Below are 20,802 nucleotides of genomic sequence, written 5' to 3'. Positions count from 1 at the left end.
ATGTTCTACAGGATGTTAGTGCAACAAAACCACAAGAGGTATTCTTACAGCACTTAACCAACTAGGATTCTCAGAACACATGATAATGTAGGTAATTGTTTCATCCAGTCTAATATTCTTTCCTACTTTTTAATACTCTTGCCATACTGTTGTGCATGTTATCTCACTCGTCCCCTTCCAGTTCCATACCAGTTTCAAACATGAGACTGATTCTGATCATACTTCTCTTCTATCTTAATGGGTTCAAATGGTTTCCCTTCAACTTGGCCCAGAAACTTCAGTCTCTGCACACAGAAAGGACTGTAAGATTTCAAGTATCCTTTACCACGAGGCTTAGGCATGAGGTAAATGAATGTTCCTCTTACACTACACACAGATGGGAGCACCAGTTTTGCAGGACTCAGTCTGACAACCAGGCAACTAGTCTGAGAAATAAAGTAAATGGGAGAGAAGAAGCTGGCAAATCTAAAGAAAAGGCAGGGGAATAGTTGAGGAATCACAGAACCAAGAACATATTCTGGTCAGTAAAAACCACAAAATTTAGCCTAAGTCCAGGTAAGGGAGGCCATATGACACTGCTGATTTCAACAACAAAGTTTTCACTGGGTCCAGCAGGAACTGGACTTTTACAAAGTTTACCATTCTGGAGGTCTGTGCCCCAAAGTCAGAAAGCTTTGCTCTTAGTTGATTTGGTAGATATTCCCAAAATCTGGGAGCTATGTTAATCAGGGAAAAATAATTTCTGTGCCAACAGATGGACTAATCTCTTACTCTCTACACTTCTCTGTGAGTGCCTGAAGAATGGTAGGTGAGAAAACAAACTTATGACAGGATGTGAAAAAATGAAGAGAAGGGTAATGGGGAGAATTTGCTTTAATAAATGAGACCTTTAAATACTTAATACCATTTTTCAAAGTGTGGTTCAGATCTTTAGAGAAAGATTTTCAAAGACATATCAGGATACAATTTTCAAAATCTCCAAATGGCAATGCTTTCATAACAGAAATCCAACTCTTATTTTCATAACTTGCATAAGTGCTTTCAAAAATTGTATCCTGAGATAACGCAGTTAAAATTTCACTGATTTTAAGAATTCTGACTCTATATCTTAAGCACAGATTTTAGAAACCTTTGTTTTTTTCTACTGCAATCAATTTAGCAGGAAAAGCAATAATTGCATACAATACCATACCTGAAATATTCCCCCATCTCACTGTCAGAAGTGCAGCTGCATCACAAATAGAAAGCAAAGACTGTTTACTTAAGTGAGCACAAGCAATCTGCCCCAGAAAGAAAAACTATTAAATTCCACTTAGTGCACAGGCTGCAAACATTACTTATCACAGGGCTGCAGTGCAGCATCTGTTCCTTCTACACAAACAGACTTGATTTCATCAGGCAAAAACATTTGGTGACCCTTTTTTACCTTATAAACATTAATTTGACTCAAATAAAATCACCTCCACCCTGTCCTGGAGGTGCTAGCAGAACTGAGAAGTCCTGCTGTGACAAGAATGCAGTTCCATTATAAAAAGTTCATTTTCTGGGAAAACAAAATGATAATTTGTGATACTGGGTTTTTTTTTCCATGGCAGTAACTGCATCTTTACAGTTACTGTGAATCCCACCTTCAGTTGCCACATACTGCGTCCTGCATCAGCCCTATCCTTGGGGTGAAGTGCTTGTGTAAATGTAGGCAGGTCCAAAGAACAGACAGGTTTTGGTTTTGCTATTTTTGAACGTGCACAAAGATGTTAAGAGTTGTTTTGACAGGATGACTGGGCATACATATTACTGAGGCTAAATTCAGTTCCATTCAAAAGAGTGAAAAATCTGTGTGTCAAATCAAAAATCAAGGAGGAACAAAGTCTTTGATGCTTTAAAGAGGACAGTCTCATTAACTTTGTGCCAGCACAAATATAGATATCCAGGAGAGATAACTATACCTGCAGATTAAAAAGTTGGTTTGAGACACTTCCATAAAATTTATGCATAATAAGCAATGACCAAATCTAAATCAAATTACTGTACAATTTGAGAGCACCAGCCAGCCACTAGTATCTTTACTCTAAAGGTCTGTGTACTGAACAAAGCTTTTCCACAGTAAACTCACACTCTGCTGGTCTTTAGTGACCATGTGAACTCAGTGGTCCAGTCTTCAAAAACTCATGAGCCTGTTGCATATCATTAACTAGAAACACATTCTTTACAAGAACTAGTGATAGGCTGAAATAGAAAATACCTTTTCCAGCCCTTCCCTGCACAACACAAAGACCCTGAACCAATTGTATATCAATTCCTTGATCTCTGTTTCTGCTCTGTAGCAGGAAAACACTTATTCTCCATTTGGAGTTTTAGCTCAAATTTCTCAACCAACTTTTCCACACTTGTTCTATCCCTTCTTTCCCCCTTTTCCTGCATATTCTTAGCAATTAAGGATGCCTTGATCTCCTACCAGGGCTGAAATGCCAAAGTAACATATGTTTGATAATGAGGTCTAGATCTAATTTGTCAAGGTATTTTAGATGTCTAATGATGCCAAAATAAGCCTACTGAGATTTTCAAGCCTTCAGATTTTGATTTCTCACTTAAATAAAATTAAGTACTTGGGTATTTCTAAAAACTCCTGTAAACATGTATTTTTAAAAAAATTACTTTGTAGGCATAAAAAGAACTTTAATTTTTTTAATTAGATGAAACCAGTCAACTCCACACTAAGATGAAAACCTACTGTTAACAACCTTAAATCTCTATCTTCCTTCACATTATAAGAACTCAAGATTCACATGTAAGAATGTATGTCCTGTTTAAAACAAATTACATAATTATGTTTGAGCAACACATTTGTTTGAGCAACATTAGGTCAGTTTTCTGGTATTCTTTACTCCAACAAGACTTGAATTGGGACTATTAAAAGTGAGATACTGCCCAGAAGAAATTAGCATGGCATATACCATAATTATTTACTCAATAACAGGTCAAATCATTACCATTTACCACCTGCACAAAAGGTAAATAATTTCTCTATTTTTATTAAATTCCTAACCATATTATAAAATATTTATACTGAGATGCTCTCAGGCTGCTTTGGACAAGAGGAATTAATTTGAGCTGAATCTTCTGAACACACGCTGCAAAACAACAAAAATATCACAAATGAGCCATGGTTCACCTCTGATTATCTCCCTCCTAGCCCAGGAATAAACTAAATTACTTTTTGAGGTTTTGAAAGAATTTTTGTAAGAAACAAGCAAAAATGACACACAGTTAATCCTGTTTTATTCCTAAAGCATGGAGGCAAAGAGTACGGAAATAACTTGTTATCCATTAGATCAAGGGAAGGGCCAGGAATAGCATCCAGATTTCCTGAGCACTGAGTGACATGTCAGCAGGATACATCCTTCATCTTCATAGCTATGACCTTGGAGGAAGGGAAGGGGAAGGAAATTTGGATGAACTAATTCAGGTCTATTCTGTAACATGAATGACTTTCTTTCCTAAAGAAAGAGCTGTAACAAGGAAATTAAGTGATTCTGGTGACACTTTTAATTGCCTGAGCTAAGGCTATGAGCCCTGGTGATTACTTGTTAAGACTACTCTCCTTTAACCTTGGATAAGGCTGCATGTTCCTGGTCAGGCATTAGTATTTTCTTATCAAATTAATGGAGCTTTCATCTGATAGCTTTACAACACAGGTATGCAGCCCACACTGGCTGCATCCATCACCCTGAATAGACCAGTGCACATGGCAGCAGCTCTGAAAGATGAGACAACACCTAATCTGTCCCAGTGCAGCCAGCACTTACAGTGCTCAGATTGTTTCAGCCACGAGTCCCTTTCTACATATCTAACAGATAGCACAGCAAATGTGATAACAACTGAATTGCATCTTGTGATACTTTGGCACATATAGAAGACATGAAAACCAGTTCTGACCTTTCCACTCTTCTGAAGAACATACTTCTAAACAAGTGCTATTTAAAAACACAGCACAGTTTCTGATCAGAAACATGTCATCTGCTTTAGTTTAGCATCAGACATTCAAATTACACTTCTTAATCATGTTATTACAGCCTTGCTGAAATGGAATTAGTTCACCTAATAAGGCTGCAGGGATTCTATATGGTTCTTCACCACAGTCTGATTTTCTGCTTATAGAAGTATATTCTCATGGACAGATCACCACATTCTGGAACTTTGGCTTGTGTTCATGATACCCTCAATAGCTGAAAGGGTCATCTCCTTATGTTTCATTTCCCCCACCTATAAAATAGACAACCTTCCTTCCTCACACTATTGCTATAAAAGCACGTGCAATTCTGAGTAGTGTGACATGAAGGCTGGATATAAATCATATCTCCTGACAAACACTCAAGGAATTTAGAGAACTCTTTCACAAGATTGCTGCAGAATCCATTACATAACAATGACCCTCTGTCCATCAGAGTGTGTAGATTTGATTTATAGGTAGCCTCGTTTTCCTTCATTCCCAATCAATTAGAAATAAAATTAATTGTTTCTCTAGGTACTTCTGCAATTTGTTGAGCTTTACCTATAAATAATCATAGCCCAAAGGGCAAAGTGCGGACTGTATAGGTAGGAAGTCAGGCCAAAAATGTTCACACACATTGATCAAACTGTGTATTAGAGATGGCAGGAATTTAATGGAAACCATATACAGGAGCTGCAATACATTTCACCATCTGTCACCTCACCTGACAGTCAAGAGAACAAGCCCCAACAGAATTCAGAACAATTTTTTTCCCCTCCTTTCAAGGCCAATACCAAAGTTAGACATGAGTGGAATCTCTAAGTGGCTATCAGAGTCCAGGTGCTGTATTCCCAGGAAAGGAGGAAAGGACATGGCTGACTCACTCCTGTCGGATCAGGCAGGATGCACTGGGGACAACTCTGAGGTCACTGCCACTTGAAAGACACTCTTCAAATTCTCAGGCATTAGCCTGGTGCTGGGATGGAGCACACATCTGAGCCAGGCGCTGCTCCTAGAGAGCCAGTACCTCTTCAGAGCTCCCTGCAAAGACACCAGCTCAGGCCTGAAAGTGCAAACACCATTCTGTAGCTGCACAACACGTCAGGCTCATTGATTCTAATTCCAAATTAGATACAGTTTCACTCAGGTTATGTTGCTGGAGTGCAGAATGCCCAATAAGGGTTGTCCATTCCTATGAATGGAATAGGCAGATTGTTTCATCCTGGCTGGGGATTCTTTCTGTTCTTAGGGTAAAGTTTTTATCTTGACTATGTATCTAGAAAATCCTCAACTCCACAAGATCCGAAGAGAGATTTTGGCCTTTTTCTGCATTACCACTCTAGTCAAGCTGAATTTTTAAATTAAATTAGAATTTTAAAGTAAATGCCCCTACCTGGTCCAGGATATGTTCCCAGAGATCTTCTGCATCTCACCAAGTATGGCCAGCAAGAGAGATGACTTACCACAGCCCACCTGTCCTACAATCATTGTTAGCTGGCCTGTGAGGGTAGAAGGTATACATAAGATTATGATTTACCAAATAAGGATAGAAAAATATCTTCTTCTGTGTATCTGATGTAATTTTGTACCTTGAGGGATTCGGATATCAATATTGGACAATGCTGGAGGACCTTCAGGTGTCCAAGTGAAAAATCCATTTGTGATCTATAACAATATGGAGAGAAAAGATAAATAGAAATACATATTTAGAGCTCACCTTTTTCCCCCAACATCAGAGACATTTTTTTCATTACACTGAGCAGGAATAGAGTTAGCCTTTGCCCAATGCAGGAAATGGATCTTCAAGTGACTGACTTTGTAAAGGACTGTACTTTGTTGGGAGAAACCTCTGAACTCAAACAAGCACTCTTAGACTATTAGAAAATTATTGAGAATTCACGGGAGGGAAAAAGGTTGCCATTTATAGTGTCTCTTGTTCTGTTGTCTGTAAGGTGGTACATATAGTAAGTGAAATGATTACAACACAATCAAATTACATCCATGCCCAGTTTGCACCCTGCAGAGCCCTGAATGTCACTCGAGACACAGTGCAGTTACACAGCAATTACACCACCAAATTCCAAGCAGACCTGCAGAACCTTCCATGAAATTGGATATTGCTGCCCATTACAGCATTTTCCTTTGTATTTCTGACATGATTTTCAGATAATCTAGGTTTTACTAGACACAAAAATACTTTCATTGAAAAAGACTAAAACCAGGAAAAAAAGCCTGTTCAGACTTTAAATGGAGATTTCCATGGATACTACGAGAAACAAGGAATGGGAGACAATTTTAAAATGCCTACATTTATACAGGACCCTCTTCTCTCACTTCTTCAGAGCCACAAAGCCTTTCAGCTATGCAAGGTACAACAATTTTTCATCTAAGAAGAGTGGAAAGGGACACTTTTATCACATCCTTGAGAAAAGTTGATACTCCCATCTTGAGCAAAAGCAAGCGTGGTGTTCCTCCCTCTGGATTACCAAAGGCAGCCAGAGGATCCTCTCTAAACTAACGTCCCTTCCTGGGCAATGAGCTGCAGACAGGCAGTGCCTGCACAAATTCCCTGACCCAGAGGCCATTGGTGACAGTGGTGTCGGCAGATGGAGCCAAAAATTATCCCTGGGCCTGGCTTTCCATTCAAACCTTACACAGGTTATTGCACTGGCCTCTCCTTTGTGACACTGTTGTCACTCCAGGCAGTCTTTTGACCCAACATTGCCCCCAAAACCCTCTTTCAAATATTCCTCTTATTTTCCTGGAAGTTTGTTCAAGAAGGATCCTGCACCAATTCAGCATGTATAAAAAAATCCCTGAAAGCATTGCCAGTTGTCCTACTTAGTCCCATGAAACTGAATTATTCATCCTCTTTTGCTGGAAATGCAAATGTATTAGCAGACTCCCTAAATAAACAGCTTCATCACTATAACAACCATCAAGATTTTTATTGCTTCTGGCCATTTCCACAACAAATCAAGAGCATCAGTCTTCAAAGTGGTATGGGTAATTATAATTTTTTTCTTTAGACAAGTTAGGTCTTTGGGAGTAGTTTTTAATTTCATCTGGGGAAAGGCTACTAGGAATTCCAAAATAGGAAGGCAATATCCATGATGACATTATTTTGGGAATGTCTAGAACAAATTATTTTTTATTTTCTTCATCCTATTATTCTACATAGACTCTGGAACTGGAAGAAAGAGTCTGGCATACATAAAAGGTTGGGTCAGATGATCTTTTGAGGTTCCTTTCAACCTTGGCTGTTCTGAGTTAAAAATTTTGGACCTGAGAACAGGGCTAATGACTTAAACATTTGAAATAGCAAATGGCTGGGTGAAATCTAGAGGAATAACTGCAATTAATTATAAGCTAGAGATTAGTAGTTAATTCTTAAAAAGGAAGACAGATACAAGAAAGGTGGAGGTTAATCTCTGACAAGTGCACAAGTGTCTGACAGTTCACACCAAATGCTGGGTCTTGAACTTGAAACTGCCATCAGAGTACAAAAGTGACTATTAGTGAGCTAATATAAGTGTTATTAGAGTGACCTTCATATCACCTTTACACAAAAATCATCAGCTTCTGTGATGTTAATGGGTCTTCTCATGTGAGAGCTGTAATTGTTCCAGTCCTCCCTGGCAGGCCTCTTGCGATTCACAACCTTGAGTGGCTGTGCAAAATCAGAGAGACAGAAATAAGCACTAATTGGTGGCAGCATCAGCAAAATGTCCCAACCCCTAGCAACCATAGTATGAATGATACAGTTCAGGTTATTAGAAGAGAGGTTTTGCAATTGCAAGAAATAATCAATAGGAAATGGAAAAATGAAAAATTTATTCTGGGTACAAACGACTGCAGCCACTTCACTGGCAATGAGACAGCTTTACTCACCACTGCTTGGTACTTGCTGTGATTATCTGCACTTCTTAGCTCCGAAGATTTATCATGCTCTTCTCCAATTTCTTCACTTGACAAGAATTCACTCAATTTCTGCACACTGAAAGGGGAAAAAACCCCACAATGACACCTCAACCTTGGAAGTAAAACTTTTGTTCACTGCAATGTTTACTACAGAGTATCCCTTCTTGTACTTCAGCTGCTGTCTGCTGCACAGTTTATTTGTTCTTATTTTGTTACAGGTGTATGAAAACATGCAATGAGAAGTTACTCAAGGAAGCTTTCAAAATCTGTCCTGTTGCCTATTAACAGTGATATTTTAACAGTTTGTGCAGATGTTCCTCAAGTCGTGTTCTCTTCTGACACCACCAGAGAGATCTCACACAAAGGTTTTTTCAGGCATTTGGTGGGACACAGAAGGGCTACAACAGTGGCTTGTTTTGAAGCCAAGTAGAATCATGGTCATTTATGCCGATCAAGTTTGGCCCAGTCAGTCCTATTGAACAGTCTTATAAAAGCTGTATACCATGAACCAAATTCAACCAGCGTTGGTGGAATATGATGTGCATATGGTAACTAGATAAAGGAATATACCTTAACAGAATAGTATTCAACAGATGAGACATAAAAGGAATCCTGACAACCAGCAACAAAGAAGAAGGCATAAAATTTTCACTAGCTGTTTTAAGATTTAATTAGCTAAGAGATAATTTGCCTTTATTAAGACATTTAACAGATCAGGGCATCAATTTTATCTCTGTACCTGACTTTATAAAATGTATGTCTAATCTACTCACAGGAACAGCAAATGAAATTTGTGAAAGAATTGGATTGAATCATGAACTCAACATCAAAGAAGCTCAATTAGCTGGAAATAAGTCTTCAAAATTATAAAGTGCCAGGAGGCCTAAAAATAAATTTATGGACAAGAGCTGAAAAAATTGATTTCAACATTTAGCCTTAGGCTAACTGGGGAGAAAAAGGAAAAACTAAAGCATTGTGGTATGTGGTGATTTGTTAGGATTTCAGTCTTATAAAATAAGAATTCACCTGCCAAGATTTATTTTGCATTTCACTACCAGGGATTTCTTCTTTAGAAGGAGACTTAGTTTCTTCTAAGAACCTAGTGAGATCCCCCACTGATGTCAAAACATTGTTGGATCCAGACAATACAGCATTGCCTGAGGCAGACTCCCTGCACAGCTAACACTTGTCCTGCAAGCAGAGATCAAAGTCACCCTGGGACCTCCCTAGGAGAGAACTGGTTCTAGAGGTTTTCTGTCAACCTGCCTGATTGCTAATGGCAGCTGGGGACTGAGATCAGTGGATCTCTTAATGGATTCAGTGGAGGGAATTTAGCTAGAGCAGGTACTACAATCTAAACAACAAAAAGGGGGAAAATATTTGGGATGCGATAAGAGGAATAATAATTAATTCAGGATCAATTTTTGATCTCTTAATGGGAAGGTCTTTTATCTCAAAGGAAGTGATTAGAAGCTCCATTGCTAGAGATATTAATATTTATTTGCACAAAGCTCTGGAAAACAGGGCTAGGAATCTTACTCTTTTGGTTCAGCAAACCAGACACTTAAAAGAACATTTCAAATGTCTCTAAATGGACCAAATGATGGTTTAGATGCTGCCTATACAGATTTGATATGCAGCTGCACCTATATTATCTGCATGAAAATTACACTGATATTTGAGGAATTGCTGTGAAGAAGGAGCAGACAGAGAAGTCTCCCATGTATCTGCTCCAGGGTCTAGAGGGGTAGGAAGAGAAGACAGCAAACATTCTCAGACCATGCATATCCAAACAAGAGTATGTCTCTATTAAGCTGCCCAACAATTTTACTTCATTCTCTAGTTGTGTATCCAGGTGTCTGTACTCTCTGCAAACCTTTCCCAATACTCCGCAGTTCTGGAATTATTGCTCCTGAGACAATTACTGAAGAAACACAGTACAGCTGTGGGAAAATCTTGTGTTAGAGGCTCTTACTTTAGGATGTCAGACTGTTCTACACTCTTAAAGAATAGAAAAAGGACGTTCTCTGCAGAGCTCTTGCTGACAGCACAATTCAAGTATTCCAATATCTCCAGAGGGGAACTTATTTTTAAACCACAGAAAGGACATATTGATTAAAATACAGTTATTTGCACAGCTGACTGGAAGGATGGTTTGATATTAAACCCTGTAAGAGACATAATACCCCTCTTACTGCTTAACCTTTGCTGATTGAAAATGGTACACTGCACCCTTTGTCCCTGAAGACTCATATTGAAGAAATGCATCCATTGACTCCTCAGTTTTAATTTTCAGTGACAGAAACACTCCACATACTAAAAAAACTCCAAGGCACCACTGTACAAAGAGGTATCAGATTTGTCGCCTTCCTAAAGACTTTAAACAGTTGCTCCTCTCAGAAGCAGACACCCAAGCCCATAACTTGGAATATTTTCAGGGGTCCTACATGAAACAGAAGCTATAAATCTCTCAGTCACACAGTGGTTCTGAGTGTGTCAATGCCCATCCATGGGGATGCTTTGCAATTGGGCAACGTGTAACAAAGATACTGACAAGGTTATTGATCAATATTATTGTCCTTGATAGCATCAGTCATCAAAGACTGTAGCCAATACTAACAGAGCAGGGTTTGTGGAGTGCCTGGGAAGCAAAGCCAGTAACACCCTCTTACTATCCTTTACATGCTGGTTTCACTGCTGGATCATCTTCTGCACCACTTAGTCCCATTCTGTCACTCCAGGAGAAGCTGTCTTTATACACATGTTAAAACCAGTCATACTATCATAGCCTAAAAAAGCTGGAATACAAATTTGCCAAGTTCGGTCACCTTTACCTGACCAGCTACTTGTAAGCAGGAAGGTGTAACAGTAGGACACAGTTGCAGCAAGAAAACAATAGCTGTGCTCAATTGGTGCAAACTCAACTGTCTGCTTTTTAACATTTACTAAACTGCTTCAGCAAGCACATCTTTGTATGGCTTGAAAATATCTGGCACATGCTTCCAAAATATTCCTCTGAAGGGTGAGGTATTCTAGAGAGAGCAGCATCACCAGCACTATGGAGCAACACGCTCTGGAACACTACCTGGGTGATACAGCCAGCCAGGAAGGCAAGGATGATGTCAGCTTTGTTACAGAGTTTGATTCTTGTCTGCACCACAAACGGCAGGGCAACAGCCTGCCAACAAAAAGATGTCTCCAGAATAACCCATGAAGAACTCCCAGCTAGCAACAATTAATACTTGGTTGATACTAATCACTCTCAAATTGTTCCTGTAGCATTAACAGGCACAATTCATTTGCAAAGAAATCCTTAGACAAGCCAAAAATAAATGCCTGCTGGTAATAGGCAGTGTCAGTGTGGGCTCCCAGGCACTTTGCTGGCTGTAATCTTTGCATGACAATTTGCCGCGGCTCTAGGGACTACCACAGTGGCTGCAAAACATTTCCTGCCAGCTGCTGATGCTCTCAGATTTCGCACTCCTTAGGAGAGAGGACACAGCTGTGACTTTGCACTGTCAGGGAATTTTCAAACACTGAAGGCAATCTCAGCCTTGTACTGCAGTCTCCCTTCCATCTCCAAAGCAACACAAAGGCAATTACGCAAGGGTTGGTGGCCAGTATCTGTCCCATAGCTTAAATAAGCTCATCAGACAGCTTCATTGGAGGTCAAAGTTGTCCTAATAAAGCAGGAAGCCCAAACTCTACTTCCCCTATCACACTGCATAAGAAAAAGCATTAGGAGGTTTTTACACTAATCTGTTGATACTAAAATTCCCAGTGAAACAGCAATTCTACTGGTTGTTATTTGGTTAGCTTTTGAACACTCAAACTAACATGTTCATCAGAAAGTAAAAATTCATCAAGGCTGGATTAAACATTTAGTCATTAACTTACTGTGACTCTTAGAAGTGATGTTTAAGGTTTTTTGGTTGCTTGTTTCTGTCTAACTCTGCTCCAACAGGCAAAACCAAGAGATACATCTGAAACACATGTCCTTCTGTGATTACCTTTCACCCTTCTACATGCTTGATTGAGGGGAAAAAAAGTTGGGAAACAGCTTACATGAACAGATAAATAATCACCATGCTATTTCTAAACTTGAAGTTGTAAAATGAGCAACAGACACATTCTCAGAAACTGGGTAGGTGGTAGATATTAATTTTACAGTTCTCACCTTACTAATGCTTTGACAGTGGATCTAACCACACTTGAGAGCAGGAACAATGGAGACACAAGGATATGAAACAGGGAGAGGGAGGCAAATGCCACTGACGGGGAGAAGTCAGCCTTTCTTGTCAGATGAGCATGGACAACAAATGTCTACAAAGAGACAAACATCACCGTCAGTGCTTTGCCATAAAGAAGGAAACAGACTTCATATTTCACAAGGATTTCATTTACAGAATCTGAATTCATACTCTCTTAACAGTTTGGGGGAGTGCTGCACACTCTGGGCTGCTTCTTGTGCCAGAAGGCAAGTGGGCATTTTCCATTCTCTCCCAGAGGAACTGCAAATGTGTAGCAGGTTTGCATCCTGTTCTCCTCCTTCCTCAATTCCACATCACTTATACTTGAAAATGCACTCATAATTAACACTGTTTAGGAAGTTCATACTTACTATAAGCACAGCTGCAATTGGTATTGCTGCATTCATAAAGACTGTGAAGGAAAACACATAGGAACATTTAGAAACAATTTCCATTCAGACATGCTAAATGCTAAAATGCTACTAGCACTGCTTTACAATGGTGTTTTCTATGTTCTTACCTTGCATTTCTGTCCCCTCTATCACAACCTGAGCATATTATTTAATCATCACCTTTTCATTTTGACCTTCACTCAACTTTATTTCATGTAGGTAAACTACACAGAGAAAGAATATAGACTCTAGAGCTAAAACAGAACTCAGGCATCAGTACAGGTGTAACAGAAAAAGGCTAGACACTTCTTTTGTGTTTAAAATGTGCCTGTCCTTTTCTTCTCTTAGATATAGCCATGTTGAAACAGTAAAAGCTCTCCCCAGTTACTTAATCTGAAGTGAAGTGTCATTGACTCCTCTGGTTGACTGTTTGGTCACCCTTTTCTCGGCATAAACCCCTGAAGGACTCTATACAGTGTCAGATATTTCTCTTACCAATGTTTAGATGAGCTTTAATGAATCCTCTAATCCTCATGCTTATATAAAATAGCTGAGTTATTGCACATAGCTCTAATTCCTTGTCAGAGAGGAGAATTTAAAAATATAAGTATGTTAAGAGTGTGTAATTACAAAATAAAAGCTTCAGCTTTGAAAGACTAACATGTATTAAACTCTAGAAATGCATAGTTTACGCCTCACCCCTGGAAAAAAAAAACCCAAAGTATTTTTTGAGAAAAATATTCTTTCTGTGATGGAACACAAAGCAGCTTCTCATGTCTCTTTAATGGTTCAACTTCCTGATCAGTTCTCACAGTCTGTATCAACCCAAGGTAGTTACAAGCACAGAAATTGTAAAGAAGGGAAGCTTGCTGCCTGCAGCTCTGTCCTTCTGAATGCCATTAAATCCTTGCCTTTGCAATGTACTTTTGAGACTGCTGCAGTACACAAGTTTGCTTTTAGGGACGAATCTGGTGAGAGAATCTAGCAAAGCTGATCAACTTCTCAGAGATGGATCCTGCTCTACTCCTGTCCACAGTACAAAATCATAACTGTCAAATAGGAAGCTGGATGGAATAAATATCCTGTAGGGTTGGCAAAGCTTGCTGCAGTTAAGTCATCTAAACTATTGGTGGCTCCCAAGAAGTTGAGCTGAATTTTGCTGTTATACTAGATCACCAGTACATACAAGGACTTCAAACTTCTTTCAACCAAACAAACATGAGCCATTGGAATTTGGGGGTTGCTTTCTTTTTTTTTTTTAATTTTTTTTCCCCAACTATGAGAGAGTCCAGAATCAAATGTTTTCTAAAATAACTCTATTTTGCAGCTAAGACATTACATTTAATTCGTTTTAGTCAAAAGGACTTTGTTACTGGAAAAAGGTAGACTAAGAGCTGAGAAAAATGTTCAGTTGGTCTGGATATTTTAGTAACAGTAACCACTGTTATTTTCCTGTGAGAAAGCCTGGAGTTATTTTGCTTCTGAAGATTAGGCAAAAAAATCATAGAAATAGGAAACCACTCCTTTGTTTCTCTGTCTTTCCTGAATTTTAATGTATATTAAATCCTGTAAAGATGTCACCCAACTTTGATTCTGGCGGGGGCCTTTCATTAAAATACAGAAAGAGGTAATTTCTATAGTAGCTCTTTTAGTACACATGAACAATTCCATATACATATAGCCAGGATCCTGGCACAGGTGTGAGGCACACCAGATCCAATTTCCATGTGGTCTTGAAATAGAATTTACTTGTAGTCTAGCCAACACTGCCCTGGAACTTGTAGGTATATTTTCTGTAATCCAATGCAAATCTATTCCTTATGAATAAAATAGCTCCAACCACATTCTTAATTTCTGTTAATAGTCATGCATACATAGAAAAGAATTCCAGAGTCTATTCAACACCCTGTTAAAAGAACTATATATAAAAATATCTTTTTTGCTTTCTTAGTGTTCTAGCACCTGTCTGCCTTCCTCTAGATCACAAATACAGAAAATTGTGGTCCTCTAATGCCTTTTAATTTTTTTTTCCTAAAGAAATTAAATCATGTGTTCACTACAATATTAGCCAACGTGTTTTGGGCTGATTATGCCCAAAACATTAAGTATAATTCTAATTATACTTAAGTTAAAAGAGCAAATTCTCCTGTATTTATATTCCCTTTTTAGTCGCAAAAGTGCAAGTTTGCAAAGACAGGTGTAATTTCTGCTAAAGTCTGAAGGTGTAAGGAACTCCTAGGCTGAAACAATAAGAACCTTTATAAGCCAAAATTATAAGCACCATCAAATAAAGCTACACTGCTTTACCCCAAGCTGAGAAGTTATCTCCTGTGTCTTCCTAAATATCACACATAACACAAAATAAGAATGCAATTGCAAACTTGGAATGTTTCAAGAAGCATCAGTAAATAAAAAGTTTTTCTAATAATACAGATTCTTATATCATTGCTTCACAGAACAATCAGTACCCCTGGGATGAATACAGCTTTTCCTAGCTGTTGCAAATGACTCTGTGAGGATTTAAAATTCAATAAGCCTTCACAGCCCTATGGCTGAACCCTTGGCCCTGACTATAAATAGATTTTAATGCCACATGAAGCACTGCAGACAAAGGGAACCCATCTATGTTGATCTGGGTGTTAGACAGAGTTTCTGCTCTCACAGCCTGCAGCTAAATTCTGTTTTATGTCAAAGTAGAAACTCTTCTCCAAGCCCACAGTGCTTAGGATTGCCAGAGAGAAATTCTGGTCTCAGAAGACAAGGAATACCTCAATTTAATGTCAGTTAAATTCAGTGGGATCATGATCTTTCTTACGTGATCATAAGAACTAGGCCTCCTTATTATCCCAAGAGATATTTGTACAGGTACCTAGCAGTGCTGAAAAACATCTTGCTAAAATTTTCCATTTCATTAATATCTCACAGATTATATATTCTTCAGTGCGACTTTACTAATTATTTCTAAAATATTACCATAGGAATTATATAGATACTGCATATAATCTCCTCAAACACAGAGTTCAATTTGCTGTAGGTCTTTTTAAAAACACAATAAAGTCTTAAAGTAGCTTAAAAAATAACAGGAGATGAAAGAATCTGATCAGAATGACAAAATTGCCTGAATGTTCATGCTTTTCTTTCCAGGATATAGAAATGGCTTTAAGAATCACTTATTTTAACAAGAAATCCAAGTTTTCAGTAAGATCATGTAAATATTGCCTGTTGGGGTTTCAGTGCAAAGACAATGCTTGTTACATATTATTTGTATGCTCTGAATTGTGCAAAATGCAGAAAAAAAACCTCAAAAAATAAATTTCAATATCAGCTTCCTCTTGAATGCAGTGTTCTAGAAGAGAATATTGCTGACTAAATATAGTCTGTGAAACATTTGTCCCTTGAAAGCTTTTGTCCAGAAAAAGTCAATTCTTTGAAGCACTCATTTTTTCTTTTAGGCATATTTCCCATACAAGCAAAGTTCTACCAAATTAAATGCAGAGTCTGACTAGATGGAAAGTAAGAAGTACAGATCAGAGCCCAGAGCAACTGAAATAATCTTGACAGAGAAATGGTAAACTCATTAGTAACTAATAATTCAGTAGCACTTAGCTGAGCAGTAGATTAAGGTGAAGGAACAGACTTACTGGATATGGAGGTGTAAAGGGCAAAAGACTTGAGGCTAGTCATTTCTTTCTGTCTGGTTTCCTCCACACTGCTGTGAAATATGTGCTCCCAAGCATAGAGTTTCAGGAGCTTAATGCCCCGCAGCATCTCATTTGTCTTCTTCAGTCTCTCGTTGGAGTACTCCTGCAACATTTACACACACATTTACCTGAAGAGTACAATAAAAACACTGCTTCCCTAAGCATAAGGATGACACAAAAATTATCAGCAGCCCCCTTGCACTGTGCAGACATTTCCATCACAAACAGCACTGCTCCCATCTGCAGGAATTTCTAGGTGACACTGACTGTATGATTGGATGCTGCAAGAATGAATGCTGTTCACATTTCTGGAAGGGTGCATACTGTTGATGGGAAGGAATTCTTCTACACACAGAAAGATGCACAAATAACTCTCCTCACTACCCATGATCTGTGGTGGAAGAGATTTCAGCTAGCTCTGGCTCCATTACAAGTTCCTGCAGCTTCCTTGGCAGTGCAACAGTTACTGGAAGGGGGAATAAGGTTCAGAGCAGCTGGGCATGGGAATGCCAATGAAGCAAGGTAACATTGTCAGCAGTGATGCAGGTGATTCAAATTATAGACAAGCCAAATGAGGGATCAAGGAATAGCTTGTGACTTAGCTCTAAGCTCCCCAGTTGAGGCACACACCATGGGAGTTAGGACTGCATGGAGTTTGTTTAAATAAATCTGTTTGACAGATTTCCACATCTGGGGTCTGAGTTTGGATTCCTACTTTCTTTCCCTTTGGACAGCTTGCCCTGCACAACTCACAGCTCTGTGCACTGCCAAGAGCTATTTCAGTCAATGACTAGTGATCATCTGTATTAGTAAGTTAGAAGGTTTTAAAGTTATTTTTGCTCTTAGGGAACCATACTTGCTGAAAAATATAAACCAAAAAAAATATGTATTTACTGCTGACACTTACAATCTCACATTCTTGAATGTGACATTCTTGAACACTATGAAACATTTGACAAGCAATTCTGGATCGACATCTATGCTTAGGTTTGTAATTCCAAGCACAGACCAATGCATAACTACCAGAAATGATATTTAGATCACAAGTTATTTTGAAGACACTCACCAATGTACTTCGCTGGGCCTGTGAGAGTTTTGTGGCTACGAAATACTGAACAGGTGCAAGGACTATGATTACTGCTGCTCCAATTAAGGCACTGATTCCAAGAAGGTAGTAGAGCAGAAGAACTCCTACAATTATCTGTTGGGATAAAAGAAGGTGAGGGAAAGATTTTGGCTTCACTTGAGGTATGCACCACAAAGACCAATTTCAGGGTAAGGGACAATGTTCAACCAACAGCAGCTGCAGTTAGAACCACCCCAAATGTCACAAGTTCAGCACTGCTGGCATAGCCAATGTGATCAGTCAGGGCTTCTCTCAGGGACCCAGACACCCACCCAGTGCTCCTCTCCCCAGCCTGGGCATTCTCTGTATTTCTGTTTCTGTATTGCTCCCTATTATGCACAGTAAAAGAAAGTTTTACAGGTTTGTGTATCTTCTGTAATTTAACTCTCAAAACTATTTAAAAGAACTTTATTTAAAAGTAAATAAATTTTAGAAAAACACCATTAAATAAAATTTAATTTAAATACACTTTCAAATAACATAGTATGCCACTGAGAACATTCACCTCAGATAATCTCTGACATAAACTGGCAAGGACCTGTTTAAAGGATCTACAGTGCCAGACAGACTATTACTTTTGAAAAAGGTTACAGAAACAGTGTTAAAAAAAAAAACCAAAATAAAAAAAAAAAAAAAAAAACCAAAAAAAAAACCAAAAAAAAACCAAACAAACAAACAAACAAACCCCAAAAAAACCCCCAAAAAAACCCCAAAAAAAACCCCAAAAAAACCTTGCATAAGTAAGAGTCTAGAAGAAAGCCACAGTCTGGATGGAGAGGGCTTACTGTAAGCAGTTCAATAAGCACAAACAATATATACAAGCTACCAAAGTTAATTATCACAAGACACAGGGATAAAAAGCTAATTTCATACATCATTTCCCTTAATTAAAAAAACCCCAATAATTGGAAATTTCCTTAATGTGTAATCTACTACTTTTGACATGTTTGTACACTCTCATAACCTTCACAGAAACAGTCTTCCATCATTTCAAAGCTCAATGGTTATATGCATATTTCCACACATTTATAGGAATCAGCTGTTTACAGGAAAAAAGGTAATTTGTAGTTTCCACATTTCCATCAATTTAAAGCACAGAGAGAAAAAAGACTTTTCTTCTTCTTAGGAACCCTCTGATGCCTCTCTACAGCTGAATTAAACTAAGACCTGACTCTCAAAATGAGTCACAGTATTGAATAAGAAAATACGCAGTGACATGAAAGCAAAACCCCACTGTATATGAACCACAAATCTAATAAGAGGCAAGGTTAAATTGCAAATTAAAAAAAGTCTTTCAGTGATGAGTAAGTGAGCAATCTGCTTCCACCTGAAGTCAGGAAATTAATGAGTGTTTGAAACCAAACAGAACACACAAAGCCTCTGCCAGATACCCCTGTCAGAGCTCTCTTCCATAACACAAAATGGTCTTGGTCTTTACAGATCAAGATTTTCCACTCCCAACTGCTTCATCATGGGCAGATGCTGTGGGCACTCAAAATACAGGAAGGCATTAAACAGTGAGAAGCCACTGCAGAACACTGACTCCCTGTTTTCTTGCTTTCCCAACCTACTGGTTGATTGTCAAGGACATTATGGGACCACCTGGTTCTAAAAAGAGAGCATCAGCTTCTCCCATAGGCAAGAAAAGCTATCCCAGCTGGATCCTGAGAGAGTTACTAGCTCACAGCTGCTTTTCCAACCCTCATCCTAGCTACTGAGAGGGTCAGTCTTTGCAATAAAAATCCCGTGTTTCCAATAGGTTAAAAATTATCCCATTTTCATCTTCTTTATAATGTGATAATACAGACAAACTTTTGAAATACCTGTGATTTATTAAAGAAATATGGATATTGATCTAGTACCAATATCCAACTGTGACAGACAAAAACTCTCTAACAGTTTAAAGTTAGAAAGTGTATGTTTATTGCGACACCGGGCAGCGTGTGGGATAGCTCCCAAATACACACAAAACCTTTCAAATGATTACAGAGTACTTTTATCCACACAAGAATTGAATACCCAAAATACAAATACATATTCATCATTTTGGTACATCCCATTCCTCGCTTTGTATGCTAATAATTTCAAAAGCTATTAAGCATGTGTAGTTTGTTCCTTGAAATGGGTCGGTGGTCCCTTTCATGGGGAGGGGTCCCAAAATGAGGAAGTAAATGAGGTCTTCCTCATTCTGACCTTTCTACCTTTTCAATGCAAACATGACAAATGGACCTTGGTAGAACTCCCATTCCTTGTCTTCAGTTGGTTTCAGAACAGAGGAGGCCCACAATTTTCTTATGCTCCTAAAAGCTATTTGTCAGTTTCTAGATTCTTCATTATAAACCCAGCGAACTAAACATTGTGTTGATAAGCAATCAATTATTAGTTAACTACTAACTCTTAACTTCATCAAGCCCTACTCATTTATTTTAATTAACTCTAGTAAGGCTTATCTCTAACTAAAAATCTTAGCTCCTCTAAAATCTCTAAATCTCTTAAAGTTTGTTTCACCTTCAGCATGTATGAAAAAAAAAGAAGAATTGTATCTGAAAAGAGCTGAAATCTTATTGAACATAATTCTATGTGACATCACAAAGTACAGAGTCAAGAATAAAGAGTAGACAGATAACATCTAAGCTCTGGGGGACAGTATCTGGCAGATGGGAGGGCTCTCATCAATATTCCTAAGAAGGCAAAAATCATATTTAAAAAAAAGTCTGTGTAATGAAACACTGCTTCTCTTTCATCAAAATCCCAAAGCTCTTCTCTGCCAGAGATAAATATCATGAGCAAAAAGCTCGCCAATAGCTTTGGTTATTTTGTCTTGATTATTTATTGAGGATGGCAAATATTTTCAGCCAGAAATTGCTTTGTGGGCAGTTTTGAAAGAGACAAATGTCCTTTCATTACAAGCATAAGCTGTCCCTACCAAGGAGCCAGAGTTACGAGAATACAGGATTTTTTAATAATCACAATGAAATCAAACAAGGGTGTTTATCAAATGGAGGCATGGGGAGAAGGCCTTTATAAGACCTCATTTTGTTCCCAGGGTTTTGAGCCAAACCTACTGAGGGCATCTTTCAACTGACTGGAATCCTTGGGCCTCTTCTCATGGATTTCAATAACATTCAAACACTAACTTAAGGCAATGATAAAGCTCCCATTGACTCCAGCCAGAGCAAGGATGGGGCTCAAATTATCTGGACTGTATAGAGAACCTAACTTGTCATGAATGGCTATTATAAAATCTACAGCAGATGCTGAAATGTTGATTGCTAGACTAAGAGCTACAAAACAATTAAAAAAAAAACCTGTTTTAAATAATAATTTTGTTTGGAGTTTGTGCAATGTAGTATTAGCCACCTTTCAAGCAGCCAGTAATTGTTTTCACTGCCTCATAAAACAAGGTACTGAGTGAATACTA

The 20,802-nt window shown here is 38.4% G+C and overlaps 1 protein-coding gene across 1 annotated transcript in view; it reads right to left on the bottom strand.

The window, feature by feature from the left end:
• ABCC8 (ATP binding cassette subfamily C member 8) overlaps window positions 1–20,802 on the bottom strand; it is a 77,484-nt gene that overhangs the window by 33,774 nt on the left and 22,908 nt on the right. The window contains exons 9-17 of the mRNA XM_053980673.1: window positions 17,322–17,456; window positions 16,196–16,358; window positions 12,534–12,574; window positions 12,090–12,235; window positions 7,883–7,988; window positions 7,551–7,661; window positions 5,581–5,656; window positions 5,385–5,490; window positions 1,193–1,228 (exon numbers count right to left, since the gene is read on the bottom strand). Coding sequence (XP_053836648.1) covers window positions 1,193–1,228; window positions 5,385–5,490; window positions 5,581–5,656; window positions 7,551–7,661; window positions 7,883–7,988; window positions 12,090–12,235; window positions 12,534–12,574; window positions 16,196–16,358; window positions 17,322–17,456 — 920 coding nt within the window. The remainder of the gene's footprint in view (window positions 1–1,192; window positions 1,229–5,384; window positions 5,491–5,580; window positions 5,657–7,550; window positions 7,662–7,882; window positions 7,989–12,089; window positions 12,236–12,533; window positions 12,575–16,195; window positions 16,359–17,321; window positions 17,457–20,802) is intronic.

This window comes from Vidua macroura, chromosome 6 (genome assembly GCF_024509145.1).
Source record: "Vidua macroura isolate BioBank_ID:100142 chromosome 6, ASM2450914v1, whole genome shotgun sequence".
Lineage (NCBI taxonomy): Eukaryota > Metazoa > Chordata > Aves > Passeriformes > Viduidae > Vidua > Vidua macroura.
This window is presented reverse-complemented; position numbering and strand designations above follow the sequence as displayed.